At 45.8% G+C, this 17,217-nt stretch overlaps 1 protein-coding gene across 5 annotated transcripts in view; it reads right to left on the reverse strand.

Annotated features, from left to right (window-relative positions):
• The window catches only part of HLF (HLF transcription factor, PAR bZIP family member), a 54,733-nt gene that overhangs the window by 8,054 nt on the left and 29,462 nt on the right, over positions 1-17,217 (reverse strand). For all 5 annotated transcript variants that reach the window (XM_072779945.1, XM_072779939.1, XM_072779942.1 and 2 more), the window contains exon 3: positions 1,018-1,238. In XM_072779945.1, the coding sequence (XP_072636046.1) occupies positions 1,018-1,238 (221 nt within the window). The remainder of the gene's footprint in view (positions 1-1,017; positions 1,239-17,217) is intronic.

Genomic DNA, 17,217 nt, shown 5'->3' on the forward strand with positions numbered 1-17,217 from the left:
ACAGGTACCTGGTCCAAATTGGTTCCAAGAAGATATGCCCAAACTCCCATGTTCCCAGTCTATAAGTGACTTCCCATTCGCATCACAATTAATTTTGAGAAATGGGCAGGTTAGAAGCTAGAAAGAGGCTAATTATGCCTGGTTTCAATGCCTCGATTGTATACAATCATATCTCTATTGTCCATATGATTGGAAGGAAGCATAAACACAAAAAATTCTAAGCCATAGCTAATCAAAAATGGTTCTATTTTGGGATAAGTGGACATGGCATAATTTTGGAGAGAATTCTCTTCCTAATTATTATTAAATGTGTCAGATTAATTTTGTTTTAAGTTGTATCAGACTTTGTCAGATAAATCTATTTTCCTTTATAGATAACGTGTCCTCTCAACATAGCAGAAAAGAAACAACCACCTGAAAGTAACCTTTTCTTGAGATACTCAAATGACCATTGTTTAAGAAACAGAGTACACAGTACATATAAATTACACCAGGGGACCCACAGGTTTCCTTAAGAAAATCCCACCCAAGTCATCCATGGGTGGAGAGAGGCCCGGTCTCCAGTTGTTACTCTCTGAGGCCTATACGGAAAAGGCAGCAATTACTTATCAATAAATCTCCTAAGGGAAGTAACCCTTGGAGGACTTTGTGGTCCAGATGTTCTTCCAAATAATTTCCTTTCTCTTTCCAACCCTGAAAGATTTTGGTTTGATTTTATTGGGCTTTCACAGGCTTCCTGCAGATAGTAGCAGGTTTGTTTCCTTCATGGGTTGTAAATCGCTCCAACATTTTACGGCTTCTCCTTATTTCTGTGCTATATCAAGACATGAAAGGCATATTTCAGAAGGCACCCAGGGAGAAAGCAACTTGCCTAGAGTCACATGCCAAGAAATAGGATCAGAAATCACAAGTCCTTTGTTCACTTGCTTACGTGATCTTCCTGGAGGTCACCCTTTTAATCTGCCTCTTGAGCCCACCTTCCATTTGCCCAAAGCCTGATGACCAGTTCCAATTTACCTTCAGATCATCGGGGATGAAGACTTTGCGCGCTTTCTTAATCATGGGCTGTGGCTTCAGTTCTTCCTCAGAGAACTTGCGTTTGCGAGGGTCAAACATTTCCTGGCCAGGGATGCTGGAGAGGGCCAGATCTGCTGGGTCTGGCTCGTAACCCACCGGGACCTGGATGGTGTCAGGATCGATGGGACTCGGTGTATTGCGGTTTGCTGGCAACAGCTGACCTGGAGCAAGACAGGAGCTTTAATTCAGAAATACTACCGGAGCCCCATTAGACAGCTACCAGATGATACTCCAGGATAAATGGCAAGAGGCTTCAGCTTAATACATGACTAACATTGTTCATTGTATTCATCCTCACCACATTACTGAGGACCCAGCAGGTTGAGTATGACTTTACTCGCATCACATCAGGCAAAATAAAGACCCACACACATGTGTGCAAACTTTAAAAAAAAAATTTTTTTAAATTTTTAAAACAAATTTTAAAAAAATACACGCACTCATTCCTCCCTATAACACATTCATGGAGCACCAGCTGCGGGCCAGCCACTGATTTTTACCTAAATTTAAGGTGTCTTCCAGGCAAGTCAGGGAATCAGACCCATAACAAGTCAGTTAGAATATAGTGAAGGTTCTGGGACAGAAGTGTGCTTCCAGAGTGTGGGGGACGGTACCTAACACAAAGGAGGTTAGGGACACTTTCTAGAGGTGACACTTGGTGTAGGTACAGCTTGAGGTAAACAGTAATTAGCAAAAAAGGTAATCCAGGGACAAAAACAAGCCGGAGGGTTATCTTTTGGATAGCACGGACACAGAGCACAAGACAGAGCAGAGAGAGGTGTAAATGCAAGAGCTGTAGTCAGGCGGGTGGGCAGTGGGGCTACTTGAAAAGGATCCCGAGCTCCCAGTGACAAGCAGAGCTCGAGGCTGGAAAGAGGACTCAGGCCGTGTGAGGGATGGACTGGACGAGGCAGGGCTGGAGACAGGAGCTCAGCCTCCAGCTGCTGTGATGACCCGCCCAGGCGTACATCAGTGCTCACAGTGGGCCCAGTGGGAAGAGGGTAGTTTCAAGGAGCATTTCACAAATTAGAAAGGACACATTGGAGAGGCCCCCACTTCTACGGGGGGGTTCTGCAGGCCCAACCAGGGAACCGCACAGACGTCCCAAGAACAACAGAATGTGTCCTACTGGTGAAAGCGAACTTAATGACAGACTGCAATGTTTACATAGGCAGCTCTGAATCTCAACTTCTAATTTCATCTGAATTCTACAATTGCTCCTTTCACACCCAGAAAATAAATGAGAGGATACAGCCTGGCTGTGTTTGGCACACCGCTCCCCCAATTCCTCATTGCTAATGGTTGGACGATGTGTGAAATATCCTTCAGGTTTCATTAAAACCTACCCCAGTTTGAAGCACGAAGCCACTGGCTCACATTCTAGCTGAACTGTAAAACCACGCTCATCTGTTTTCTGGAAAGGCCTGGTGGGGAGCCTGCAAATGAATGTTCTGGGTGACCTTTCAGGTCCTCACTCTGCTTTGAGCTCTCTTTGTGTCCTGCTTGCCAAAGAGGAAGAGATGGGCCCCCGAGGCATTGGCAGAGGACAGAGATTTCTCATTAGCCAAGCCGCAGCTCAGCTATAGCTTCTAGAGACTGCTGGGTTCGGTATTGGATGGTGTCAAGCTAGATTTGATCTTGTGCCTCTTGACATTGCCTCAGAAAATGAGCCATATCTGAGTCAAACAGGGATTTTATTTTCCCTTTAGAAATTCTCTTTGAACTTAGTAACAAAGCTACCCAATGCCCTATCACCACCGGCGCCATTCCACCACCACCTCCCCCATAACACCGGCACATGCTCAGGCATATGCACCCTCTCCTACCCTCTGGAAGCATCTCGTAATTAATATTTCCCAAACTTAATTGCTTCAAGTTATTTCAAGTTCCTCCTAAGTACTTCAGAATTCTATAATTATGCTATATTGCAATGTTCTCCTTTTTGTTTTATAAATATTAAACTTGACATACATACACATACACACACACACACACACACACACACACACGCACCCCTCCTCTACTGGACAACATGGTCTTTCATGATTTATCTACTTTATGCCCACTCCACTCCTCACCGTGGTACCTACTTCAGAGGTCACCTTCTACAAAGAGTATTCCTCATTTACCAGTGGCCCTCTGAGATGCTGGGCTCTGACATTCATTCGTGGACATTCTAACAAAAACCCCTCACATTCAGGCAGAAACTTTCTTCGTATTCTTTCTTCAAAAGCAGTAGGTCGGGCCTACCTGCAGAATGCAGAAAACCTAACTGGACCATAGATGAGGTCAGTGGCTTCCCCAGTGTCAGACGGCAAATGGCAACGCACCCAAGTGAACCTGAGGAACACAACCAGGTCCTCTTTCTCCCCACAGATACCCTCATGCCATCTTGTTCATCTCAATGTTTTACTGGGTTAATTCTGTTGGACTCATTTTTCCCTCCTTTATTCCAAAAGGTCAACACTGCCATTGGGTAATGGAAAGGAGGGTCTTTAATTTTGTCCTACCTTTGTGGGTTTTCAAAATTTTAATGGAAAAATTTTCAGCCTAAGAGTGTATCATTATATAAATTTTTAAAATTACTGAATATGTTCATTGCAGAATTTCAACAAATGCAGAAATGTGTCAAGATGTGTTCCTGTCCCCTGTCCCCTGTCCATCTTGCTCCTCTTCCCAGAGGTGACTGCCCTTAACTGCTTGGTGTGAACCTTAGTTTTCACACATAAATAATTTAACCCAAATAGGATTATACTACCCACATATCTTAAATCACTTTTTCAATATACCATATACCATGTCAGTGCAGAAAGAACTACTTTGTTCTTTTAAAGGGTAAGGGGCACCTGGGTGGCCCAGCTGGTTAAGCATCTGCCTTCAGCTCAGGTCATGACCTCAGAGTTCTGGAATCGAGCCCTGCAATGGGTTCCCTGCTTAGTAGGGAGTCTGCTTCTCTCTCTCTCCCTCTGCCCCTCCTCCCTGCTCTTGCATTCTCTCTCAGTTAAAATAAATAAAATATTTCAATAAATAAATAAATAAATAAATAAATAAATAAATAAATAAATAAAATCTTTTAAAAAGGGTGGGGGAGGATGAGTATTTAACTGCTTATTCCCAACAGAGAAGTTTTTAGGTATTTTTGTAGAAGGGATTCCTAGAAGTGGGGCTGCTCGTCCAAAAGGTACGTGCATTTTATAACTGTTCTGCTAAACTGTCATATCTACTTACACTTGTACCAGCATTTGAGTGCATTTCCACAATATTAATTTTTTAAATGTTGGCAGTCTGATAGACACAAATATCACCACTGTTTTAATTTGCATTTCCCTTATTACTACTGAGACTGAACATCTCAAGTATTTATTGAGTATTTATTTCTATTGCTATGTACTACCTCTTCCTGCCTTTTGTCCCCTTTTAAATGGATTTTATTGCTTACTCGTTTGTAAGAACTCTACAGACTGGGTAGAATTCTTTCATCTGGTTTATCTACAGAAAATATTTTCTTCCAGACTATTGTTTGTTTACTGACTTTGCTTATAGAGTTTTTCAGTATTGGCAAGACCTCACATTGTAATGTAGTAATATCTTGAAGTCTCCTTTTTGGCTTCTAACTTCTGTATCTTCCATGCAAAAATTATATATGCACATACATGTATGTATCTATATATTCATATATGTATTTTTTCATATATGTATTTATATATGTATATTACTCTATACTTTTCTCTGAACAACTATAATGGATTTTTAGAATTGTGAGTCACCTAAAATTTAATTTTATTTATTATTTTTTAAAACTTTTTTTTAAAGATTTTATTTATTCATTCATGAGAGACACAGAGAGAGAGAGAGGCAGAGACACAGGCAGAGGGAGAAGCAGGCTCCATCCAGGGAGCCTGACGTGGGACTCGATCCTGGGACTCCAGGATCACGCCCGGCCAAAGGCAGGCGCTAAAGTGCTGAGCCACCCAGGGATCCTGAATTTAATTTTGTGTATAATATAAACAAGGGGTTTTACTTAATGTTTTCCAAATATCTTTATATAATGGTATCAGTAAGGCTTGATATTTGACAAGGCAAATTCTATACCCTTTACTGTTCTTTTTAGAAAAATTTCTTTGGTATTATTCTTATAGTCTTCACGATGAAATCCAGAATATATCTACTAAGTTATATTTAAAATCATTACTGAGATTTTTGAATGAAGATTGCATGAAAGCTATAAGTCAATTTAGGGACAAGTGAGGTCTTTAAAATTTTGAGTATACCCACAGCATATCTATCCATTCTTATTTTTATTTTTTGGTCTTTTTCTTACATCTAGCAGTTAAGGCTTAAAGTTTTCTTCATTTTAACTATTCACTTTATTGCTAGGTATATCTCTTAAACGTTTTGTAGTTGTTCCTAGTGTGAATTTCCTGTTATACCTCCAAATTGGTTAATGCTGGCATAGAGGAGCTACTGGTTTTAAAAGGCTGGCTTTAAATCCAGCCACTTTACTCTCTTATTAGTCCTAATTGCTCTAGCATTGCCAACTTAGTTTTCTATGAGAAAACTAACACAATCTTATCACCTGCCTCTAGGGACAGTTGTTGTTTCCTTTCAGTGTTTGTAATTCCTAGTTTTTATAAAACTTCATTGCATTAGCTAGACTCTGCTACAAGGAGGAGTAAGATGGGTAGAGACTGCTGCTTGTCCGAGCTTTTAAGGGAAAAAGTTTTTAATATGAAGTGTTCAAGTATGAAGGTTTGTTCTAGCATCCTAACTGCCTGACAAAGTAAGGCAGTTCCCACATATGGTACTGAGAGATTTTTTTTTTTAATCAGAAACGGTGCATTAAATTTCCTCAAGTGCCTTTTTTAGAATCTGTTGAGATGATGGTGTGGTTTCTCCTGTATTTGTTAACTCTGAGCCTGGGGTTTCTCCAAGGCTTTCTTTGAAAGATCCAGGGTAGACCAGATCAACCCCATGATGCAGACTCTGCAGTTTGCTGGCACATTGTTTTCTTCTTTTTAAAAAACATCTTGATGAAAGTCACTTCCAAAAGGGCCAGGGAGGATTTCTGGAGGAAAGGGTGGAACAAAAGAACTTAAATCTGGAAGAAGATTAGAAATGACCTTCAAACCCAGAATTGGCCTCCACTTTTGTCACAGGTCAGGCATAACTGAACTTCCAAACACTAGAACATAAGATTGGCTATTTCTTATTCTTATATGCTTTAACAAGAAGTGAGCACCTTGAGTTCGGTTAGCTGATTGGCTAGAAGTCATCAGTGAATGGGAACAGCAGCAATATGTGTCCTGTGTCCTTATCTCTTTTCAAGTCAATGGTTTAATTTATGGCTGCGTCAAAGCAATAATAAGTCATAGTTGTATTTGCTATTTCATCCTCAAGACTTATTGCCACACCTCCAACCTTTCTGTTTTGCTTCTCATTCAGGCAGTTAAAGAAAACAAAACCTTAGATCTGCAGCTGTAATGTCAGGACAGATGATACTCTAGTGTTTATCACTGATGAGTATTATTCTCTATGAAGGAAGGCTGAGAGAAGAGAAAGTAATCTGGTTTTGACCAAAGTGTTCTCTATTAGCACTGAGGGTGAACTTCCTTGTGATTCAAAGGTTGTTCCCAGATCTTGGTCCAAGCTCTTTCTCTCTCCATAACCAGTTTGTGGTCCGTTGCTTGCAATCACCTTCTGAACCCTGGATGGTCATAATTTGATTTGAAATAGCACCATTTACCCTCTTTGCACCCACTGCTTTCAGAAGAAAACTGCCATCGAGGTCACAGCCTATTTTGCTACAAAACACCCCTGCTTCTGAGAATGCCTTATGTTACAGGGGGCCAATTAACTTAGAAGACTGTGTAACACTAGCAAGTTTCTAAAGAGTGCTCACGATATGTGTAGAGATTAAATAAAAATCTCACAAGTACATCCTAAGGATATAGGGTTTGTGGACTCTGAGGCCAATTAGCCAGTCTCTGTTCCGGCAGCAGGAACAGCTTTCGCATGTTCATCAAGCAGGTCTGCGTAAGCAGCTACCTCCTAATGGTCAAAAGCCTCACCCTTCCCTCTACCCATGTTCTGTTCCATGTGGCTTTGCAGTTCCAGGCAGAGCCTATCTCTCTAACTCCTTGAATCTGGGCTGGCATTGTGACTTGCACTGGTCAACAGAGTGTGACAGCTGTGACAGTGTCAGTCCTGTGGCTGGACCTAAAGAGACTTTGCACACTCCTGCTTCTTCTCTCCAGCACTCTGTCCCCCCAGACATAAGCTCGATCTAGCCTACTGGGGAGTGAAGGGCACATGGGCACATGAAACAGGCCAGTCTAGGTCAGCTCCCTCGTGGTGAGTACAGTCGTGGTCAGCAGAGCCATGTGACCGACCCACAGCATTTCCAGGTAAGTAAACAATGAACCTTCATTTATGCGTGTGACTATTTGGTAGGTATAATCATAAGAACACATGAGTGATCTACAAAGCTGAACTACTGCCTACCGGGAGATGCTTATACAGTAACTTCAAGAGTCTAGCAGGATTTACAACATACAGGATGGCAGTTAAAGTGAAGGGAGTCAGACTTGGGTTAGAATTCTGGTTCTGCCACCAATATGGTACAAACCTGGGTGTTGGTGAATAAAGGACCAAAAAGAAATACCCCACCCCCAATTTCCTAATAAGGTCTGTTTTAAAGAACAAGGATTATTGGTCCTTCCCCTACCCCCACCCCCCACTTTCTGTTATTTCCCTGAGTTTTGGTTTCTTCATCTGCAAAGGAATTACTATGCCAGCCTCAGAAGGCTGTGTGAAAAATGAATGAGATAATGTATATATAAATAAAGTGCTTAACACAATGCATAGTGCCTGGAAAATAATAAATGATATAGATATATACATAATTACACAATGTAGATCCTATAATCACAGATACTTAAAAAAATTTAAAGACTATGCCCCCTTGTCCAAGCCAGCCCAGTCTCCCCCCAAACTACTGTCACATCCCCCCAACCGCTCTTCCTCCTTCCATTTGTGTCTCCACAATGCACTCTCCACGCAGCTACCAGAAGGTATTCTAAAAATGCAGACCTATGCAGGGCACTCCCCCATACCAAAACCCTCCAAAGGCTTTCCATTGCCACATATGATAACATTCAAGACTCCTCCTCACTCAATATGCTTAGCCATGCTGGCCTTCTTTCTGCTCCTCATATACCCCAAGCAGGACCCCGCCTCTGTACTCAGCCTTCTTTCCGTGTAAACCATTCTTCCCCTGCTCTCTGCCTGCCCAGTCCTCCTGAATCATTTAGACACCAGCTTGTGGTGTCTCCTTGATCCTGTGACTTAACCCCCCCTTCACCCACCTTTCCAACCACCCATCTAGTAACCTTTACAATATTTATCTCCAGGGCACCTGGTGGCTCAGTGGTTGAGTGTCTGCCTTTGGCTCAGGTCGTGATCCCAGGGTCCCAGGTTCAAGTCCCACATCAGGCTCCCTTCATGGAGCCTGCTTCTCCCTCTGCCCATGTCTCTGCCTCTCTCTCTCTCTCTCTCTGTGTCTCTCATGAATAAATAAATAAAATCTTAAAAAAACAACAACAATATTTATCTCCCCCCCAAAACTGTCTTTTGTATTTGCTTGACGTTTGTTGACTGCTTCCCTCCACCTAGATGGAAGCTCTACCACCAGGACAAGGAACCTTGTCTTGTTTGCTGCTTCTTATCCCTATTCTATATGGAGCCTGCATGGAGGCGGCATTTGGTACAAACTATTGAGTAACCAGAAATAAATACTCCCAGATCCCAACAAGGACTGTTTTAGGGAACAGGGACTATTTTCTCTTTTTATTATATTTTGCAAATTGTCTATAATGAGCATCTTTCACTTTTAAGGTCAGAAACTAAAATATCATTTTTTTAGAGAAGGGACTCTGCTTCACTCTGTACATAATACTTTCAGGAGCCGGTGTTAAATGTTGTTCAAGAGAAGACCATTCGAGTCCCTAGAAAGGAAAAGGAGGAAGAAGAGGAGGAGAAAGAACAGACCAAAGAGAAGCAGGAGAATGAGGCAGAGGAAGAACAGGAAGAGAAGGAAGAAGGAATCAAAAAAACTAAAGCAGAAGTACAAGGATGAATGAAAACAGTGAAGGAGGGAGGGAGGGGGGAGGGAATGTGGAAGAACAGAAGGGCATAGAAAGGAAGAGAAGGGAGAGGGGAAGAAAGATGACGGGAAAGAAAAGGGTTAGCTGAAGACTAAAATGGGAAATGTCTTCTGGATCCCAGCTGCTGGGAAGTGGACGTGACCCTGACACTGTTCAGATGTCCTGAGCCACCTTACACAGCCGACACATGGACATGAGGCAAGACCGACTCTCTCTCTTTCTCTTTCTCTCTCTCTCTCTCACACACACACTGTGTCAGACTCAGACAAGGTTCCCAGTAAGCGTCATCCACGACCATTGAACAGGTGCCCCAAAAGGCATAATGCAAAGATGGCTTTCATCTAAGCAGCTCTTCTCCCACAACTCCCTCCACACAGTAACAGACCATCAACAGAAGTCTGAGGTAAGCTTGATGCTGAGAGGCCAGCTCAGTCCCTTACGTGTGACCATCAGGGAGCATGCGGTGCCACCCCGGGGGCTGGTAGGCAGGCGTGCCCAGCCACTGGGCAATCATTCTCCATCGTACCGATGGCTGACTGGGGGGCGGTGCTTATTCCCCACCAGGCCCCACTGACAGGCCGCCTCATCTAATGCTCACAGGGGCTGTGTGAATGTGGAATGATTAGTATCTTCTTGTTCCAGATGTGGGAAAAAAATGGAAACGATTTAAGACAAGTTCAGAAATGCTAAATAATTTGCCAAAGGTTGCCCAATTAGCAGATGAAACAGGGACTCACCTCCCCATTTTTCTGACACTGAAACACAAGTTTTTGTTGTTGTTTTGTTTTTTAAAGATTTGTTTATTTTAGAGAGGCGGGGAGGGCAGAGGGAGGGAGAAACTCAAGCAGACTCCACACTGAGTGCAGAGCAGAGCCAGATGTGGGGCTCGATCCCGCAGCTGCAGCCCAAGCCACGGTGTCCCTCTCTGTGACCCCATGGCCAGGACAAGCACTTTGCCCTAGGACTGTGCCTCAGGACCCTGAAGTCATGACCTGAGGTGAAATCAAGCACCAGACGCTCAACCTACTGGGCCACTCAGTGCCCCTGAAACCCAAGTTTTTAATTGTGCAAATGCCCTAGAAATGGAGGCCAAAGGGCCTAACCCTGCATCAGTGGAAAGTGAGAGACTTTGTGCTTCAGGAGTGAGAGTCCTGTAGTGGGACCTGGACTAGGAGCCTAATGTAGAACATTCCATTGAACCATCAGCCCAGCCCAAAGGGGTAGATAGTGTCCCACATTTTATGGATAAGGAAACATTTGTCAGAGAGGTGAAACCAACTGCACAAAGTCATGCAGCTAGAAATCTGCAGGGGCAAGGTGAGGTGGAATTCAGACTCAAGTCCACTTGATCCACAGCCCATGCTCTTTCTACTCCGCTTTCCTCTCAAAGGAGCAGGAGAGCATGGGGAGGACCCCGCAGATTCCCTTCTCTGTAGCCCAACATGGGCCAGCAGCAGATGGACCCCCAAAGAGGTGGAAATAGCCTCCATGGACAAGAGCCCCCGGGAAGCTATGGGCAGCCAGCCACTCATTTCCTTGCCCTCTGTTCCTTCTTCTCTTCCCTCCGCCCCTCCACTACCTCAGTCCCCCTGAATGGCCAGCCTGTGCTAAGGGCACGTCTCTGACAACACCACTGCTGGCCACGGGGTCGGGGCTTCCGGCAACACTATGTCTCCTCTCTGGCATCTTGAACAAGTTGCGGGATAGCCAAAGACCATGGCTCACGAAGAGAAGGGTGAGGGTTCCTGGCAGAGAGGGTGTCTAACGTATTGTTGTGTGGCCATGAAGTTGGTTGCAAAGGTCGCTCGCTTCATGGGGAAGGCATGTTCTTCTACATCTAAACCCTTAAATTGTCACTATGCCAATCAGTGCTTGCTCTGGGTTTGGGCAACTGAAGACAGCCGGAACTCTGTTCTGAGGCTCAGCCCCAGCCTTCATGCCTCTGCTTCGACCTTCCTGGGAGACAGCGCGGCTCATCAGAAAGCTCAGACAGACGTGGACGCATCACGACTTTGCCCCTATACGGCTCTGCGGCCTGGGGCCGCGGCTGCCTCCGAGCAGTCTTGTTCCCTCATCTGCCAAGCGGGGCTGGACAGGGTGGGCCGTGGAGGCGGACGGGAGCCCCGCAGCAGGCGTGGAATCCACGTGTCCCTCCCTCATGCTGCCTGGCGCCGGTTGTCCCGCAGCTGCAGCCCAAGCCACGGTGTCCCTCTCTGTGACCCCATGGCCAGGACAAGCACTTTGCCCTAGGACTGTGCCTCAGGACCCGAAATGGCCCTGACTTGACTCGGCAGCTCCTAACTTGGCAGGAGCTGGGACCGGATTAACGAGGCCTCTCATTCCGAGGCTGTTTATCACCACGCTTCTTGCCAACGGTGTCAGCAAGAAACCTGCCTCCTTGAACTGAAGGTGAAGCCAGAGGAGCTCATAACCACAGCCTGTTGCAAGTCAGTCACACGCAGGCAGAACAGAAGTTCCAGCCCAGTGGTCAGGGCCCAGGTGGGCCCACCGGCCTTCTCGCCATGGCCCCTGAGACCCAGCACCCTCTGTCTCCTCCCCGGTGGGCCAAGGGCCTCTCCCCATCGCTGGCACAGCACCTCAGAGTGCAGAGAAGTCAGACTGGCCAGAAACGAACTCAGTGCCAGAAACTGAGGCCTAAGTGAGGCGTATATCTCAGATGGGGCAGCCCTGCCCCTGGGGGTTTTGAGCAGGGAACACACTCATGCCCCTGCCCCTGCCCCCACTCCACCCCAAAGCTGTGGAGCTACGGTGGGAAGAGATCGGCTCCCTCTGCAAGTGCAGGGAGTGCACAGTGGGATGAAGACCCAGGAACTAGAAGGTTAAGTCCCAGCCATCTGCTGGCTAGCTCAAAGTCTTCAAATTGTTTTGTGCTCCAGCTCTCCCTTCTGAAGGAGAGGAGGCCCAATGCCTCCCAGAGCTGCCAGGGTGATGATGGGAGTGACAAAGAATGACCATTTCACACACCAGACTCCACATACCAGAAAAGAAGTAACAAGAGACATGTGGAGAGGACAGAGTAGATCCTGAATGTCCAGTGTAAGACCCCTGCCATGGGGTGCGTGGTAGGGATGCCATCCAGACCGGCCACCTTCCACAGAGGAGCAGTTGACGGAAGAGGCTCCTGCTTGCACCTGCCACTGCATCTGGACCTGGTTCAACAGCATGTTGCATCTCTCCAGCTTCATTCCACCCTCCTGACAACCCTGGGTTGGTAGGAGGCAGGTAGGCAGGACCAACGGGCATCTTTTCCAATGGAGAAAGTGAGCCACGAAGCAATTTCCCTGGGTCCCCGTAGGATGGGGCTAACTTTGATCAAGCAGAGAAACAAGCTCTCCCAACCTGGAGTCTATTTTCAGAGGCTCTTTCCATTTTTAATGACAACGTGCACCACTAGAATCAGCACCACCCAGGTCCCCAGAGTCTCTTTAATTGTCTGAGTTGGTGAAAATGTGCAGGCCTAGTCATTTGAAACCGGCAGTTTTCAAAGTGCTGCCATGGCGAGTAATTAAACTGTCTATTCTCCTTTGGGCTATGTTAAAGTTTTTGTTTGGATTTAGGGGAGGGAGTGAAACAGGAGACCAGATAAGGGGCGAGGCTGGCTGACGCTCCCTGCGAACCCAGGAACCTGTGGCAAACAAACAGCCCATACTCTCCCTGAACAACACCCTTCCTCCTCCCCCAACCCCCAAACCAAACCAAACAAACATAGGAAGAAAAACAGGATTGCTTTAAAGCCCTAGTTTCCGGATGAACATGAATAGGATTCAGGTGTGTCTGTGGTTCTGCAGCTTCTCAAGGAGATTCACAAAAATTCTTTCCTGTGCAGGACTCCAAGCTGAGCACCCAAAAGTAAACATGCTTTTCCAGAGCCTCCTTGCCTTGGCCCCCGGCCAGCGCTCTCTCCTACCAAAGTTCACAGAGTCCTGGCCCCAATCTGGGCGTCACTGCACATTGCCCCCAGGCTCACCGTCACCTCCAGGCCAGGGTGTTTAGACCAAACCCATCCTCTAAGCTTCCAGAGACCATCAGCCTCTTGTGCCTGCCAACTGTCCACTTCTCCATTCTGTTAGACTTCAAATATTAACCACACACCTCTCATGCTGGAGCAAAGAGTGAGCCATGAATCCGAATCTGAAGACTCCATCGGTGATGGAAACCTTGGAGAGGTTCCCTGGGCTTCCCTTTGGCCACCCATTAAATAACAGGATGCCAGGCTGGAATGACAGCAAAGGCTCATTCCAGCTCTGGAAATAAATTATCCCTAGAAGCTCACGGGAGGTTTTCCTTTGTGGTTTAGATTCCCATTTGGGGGCTGGTGCAGGCCATTCTATGAAGGACCCAGACCATCATAGTACCTTCCTCCCTGGCCTCTCTGCCACCTGCAATCCTGTCGGCCAACAGAGCTACCAGGTTACTCTTCCTAGAACATCTCCAGGATCAAAGGTAGCCAATGGCTCCCCACTGCCCCCCATTTTCACTGCCAACAGTCATGCTGCCCTCACCTTGTAGTCTCTGCTCAAGCCAAGCTGCTCTGCTTTGCTTCCTGGACATTCTTGCTTTATATCCGCTCTACCTCTACCTGTCCTGCCACCCACTGGGATTTAATTCAAGCTCGCCTCCTGCTAACTGCCCCAGTGTTGGTGGCAAATTTTAACATCCCTCACATTTAATGTCTCTATCATATTGTACTACACACATGCCAGCCTAGAGTTTTTACCAGATTAAGTTACTCTACAACTTCTAAGCAATCCAACTTTCTCAGATTAGAAATCTTTTCAGGGGAAGGCCAATGCCCTCAAAAAGACTGGCTGATTAAAACATTCATTTGTGGGAGTGCCTGGGTGGTTCAGCATCTGACTTTTGATTTCAGCTCAGGTCATGATCTCAGGGTCCTGGGATTGAGCCCTGCATCAAGCCCCGTGTTGGGCTCTGGGCTCAGCACAGAGTCTGCTTGAGACTCTCCCTCTGCCCTCCCCCTGCCATGCACCCACACTCTCTATCTTAAATAAATAAATTTTTAAAAAACCAGAAAACATTCATTTGTGTAACAAACATTCATTGAGCACCTACTATAGACTAGGCTCTGGGAATTTATAAATAAAACCCAACCCCTCGGAACATACAGACTGGAGGTGGAAACAGTGAGCAAGCAGATGATTAGAATACAAGTGCTAAGTGCTCTGAGAGAGCCTTGCCCAGGGATACAAAGGTTGGAGTTCAAAGGCTGATCATTAATCCAGATACCTGCAGGGACATCAGGAATAGCTTTCTCTGATAGAGCGGGCATCTTGGTGGACTCCTGAAATTGACCAGACGAGTCAAGGGACAGGAGGTGGTCACGGCAAAGGGAATAGAATATGTGAAGGCATGAAGATGCGAGAAAATTCATGGGCCAGTCATGGAATTGAATGGTTGGTATGACTGGAGCTCAGAGAGCAGAGAGGAGTAGTAAGAGTGGAGACCAAAGAATGGCTGCAGGTGGTCAGATCTTATCCTCAAGGGAATGGGAGCAATTGATGAAATATTGCTGTGACACCCAAGTGGAAGAGAGATCAGAGGGGAGTCTAGAGATGAAGGTCCCACACCAAAATGGTAGAGGACTGGGTAGGTTCAAGAGTTACTGATGAGGAGGGTTCACTATGAGCCAACTCAATATGGGGAAAAGAGGAAAGAGCAAGATAAAGACAGTGTCTGGCTGTGGGCCCATTGAGTCTGGGGTGCTGGTGCATTCCAGATGAAGAAGCTGGAGCACATGGAGCTCAGCTTTGTACATGAGTCTACGCTTCAGGAGAGCAACCCTAACGACACATACAGACTTAACCTTGAAATCCCCCCAGGAAAGGACACAGGGAATGAAGAAAACCAGAGAAAAGATCCCAGGGAACCCCTGATGCTTTAGGGACATTTAGGGACAGAGAGAAAAGCACTCCGTGGAGGATACTTTGGAGAGGCCAGAGACAGAGGAGGTAAACTAGTTCTTGGACAAGCTGGTGAAATGGGACTGACCAAAAAGATGGTTCTGCTAATTATGTTGTTAATCCCGCATGGGCAGTCACTGTGCCTCCTAATCAAGGAGCTACATTATTACCTCCATTAAACAAATGAGAAACAATACAACAAGACAGATCAAATAATTTGCTCAAGGTCAAATAGTTGGAAGAGCCTACATTCAAATTAGGGCTAGCTCCAAGGCCCAAACGTTCTTTCTACATCTCTACCTGTACACACACATATCCCTCAGCAAAAGTGGTGCCAACGGCTGGTGTCCAACAATCTCCTCCAAGCAACACTCCCTGGCCCCTACACGTGCCACAAGGATCCAAGGGTTCTGACACGTGTTTTGGGATGTTAGGTGTCTATTATTCCAAACTCTTGGGGGGTATTTTGTGAGGGGTGCTTGCAAGGGCATTTATACGCTGAGCAACCCAGCCTAACAGAGATATTTCCCTTTGCTGTCTGTCCACCACTCCTACTGCCTAAAGTTCCCACGACTTTTTATTTATTTTTTATTTTTGATCTGGCAAGTATATCTTTGGAGGGCATGGGCAGTGGAGGCAGGGAGGCTGGGGGATGAAAATGCCTGGGGAGATCCCCTCTCCAGACCACAATCAGAGATGTCTGTACCACAGGCTGTGTATATCACATGGAACAGGGACATTCTCTTTCCTTCTTAGTTAATGATAATTCTGAAAGGTTGCTAAATAAGAGTTGCTAGGCAATAGGAACTGCCTAGAGGGGTTTATGCTAAGCCAGGGGTGTGGATTATTGGGGGGAAAAATGTCAATTTAATTCCATGGAGTCAGCTGTTACCTAAACAAAATGGATGTTGTGCCTTCAGTGTCTCATTTGGGGTGAGGTGAGCAATCCCCTAATAGTACCAGCCCTTGTGATTGCTGCCCCGGGGGCGGGGAGGGGGAAGGGGACTTCAGCTTCATATAAGTATTCACTGCACAAGTCTTGTCATCGCCTGATGGCATACACCTTTGTGATGAGGCGTCACAGAAAGGATTACATTATAAAGAAGTGACAGCTCAGGCTCAGTCGTTTAGGGAGAGGGAAAGGGAAAGTTATGGAGTAAAATATATAGTTACAGCCATCTACTGATTTTTACATTCAAATGCAAGCCAAGGCTTGGGAAAAGACATACACTCAGGTTTTCTTAAGTAAATTCAAGTCCCACATAGGGGGGAAACAGCCAAACAGCTGCTGATTCACGTGAGTAATAGATGTGGAGGGGTTTATTAAATCTAGTTCTTACCCCATGTTGGTGGGGGAGGGAGACACAATAAATTGTCCCCATATTTATAAGCCTGCAGTAAATCAGCCTATCATCCTACAGTTCCTACACTACAATAATATCCTAGACCAGTTATTTAGAAATGTGCTGTTTCAGAAAAACTGAAAAATTTCCACCTTGCACAAAGGGTCTGTAGCCAAGCTAAACCCATCTGGCTCCTGCCTGATGTGATCTGGGGAGAAATCAGAATGGGACAAAAATCTACCTTTACATTTCTCATGAGGTGAGATCTGTGTGCCTCTCGGGTAAACAGAAACTAGATACTAAGTCATTATGGGCAGCCCGGGTGGCTCAGTGGTTTAGCGCCGCTTTCAGCCCAGGGTGTGATCCTGGAGACCCGGGATCGAGTCCCGCGTCGGGATCCCTGCATGGAGCCTGCTTCTCTCTCTGCCCCGCGCTCTCTCTCTCTCTCTCTCATAAATAAATAAATTTTAAAAAAAGCCATGTCATTATCAAACACTTTCTCCTTTAGTTCCTCAAGCCAGTGCCCACTAGGAACATGCATGGCAAGGGAAGCCCCACCATAGTCTGAAATGGACCAAGAATATCCCAGTACCTCTAAAATCCTCTGCCATTCTGACGTGGTGATAACCCCCCATGCCAAAAAGCTCAGATTTCTTAACACGAAACTCCCTTCGCAGAAGGCAGTTCTGACCTAAT

Source organism: Canis lupus, chromosome 16, assembly GCF_048164855.1.
Source record: "Canis lupus baileyi chromosome 16, mCanLup2.hap1, whole genome shotgun sequence".
NCBI classification, from domain to species: Eukaryota; Metazoa; Chordata; class Mammalia; order Carnivora; family Canidae; genus Canis; species Canis lupus.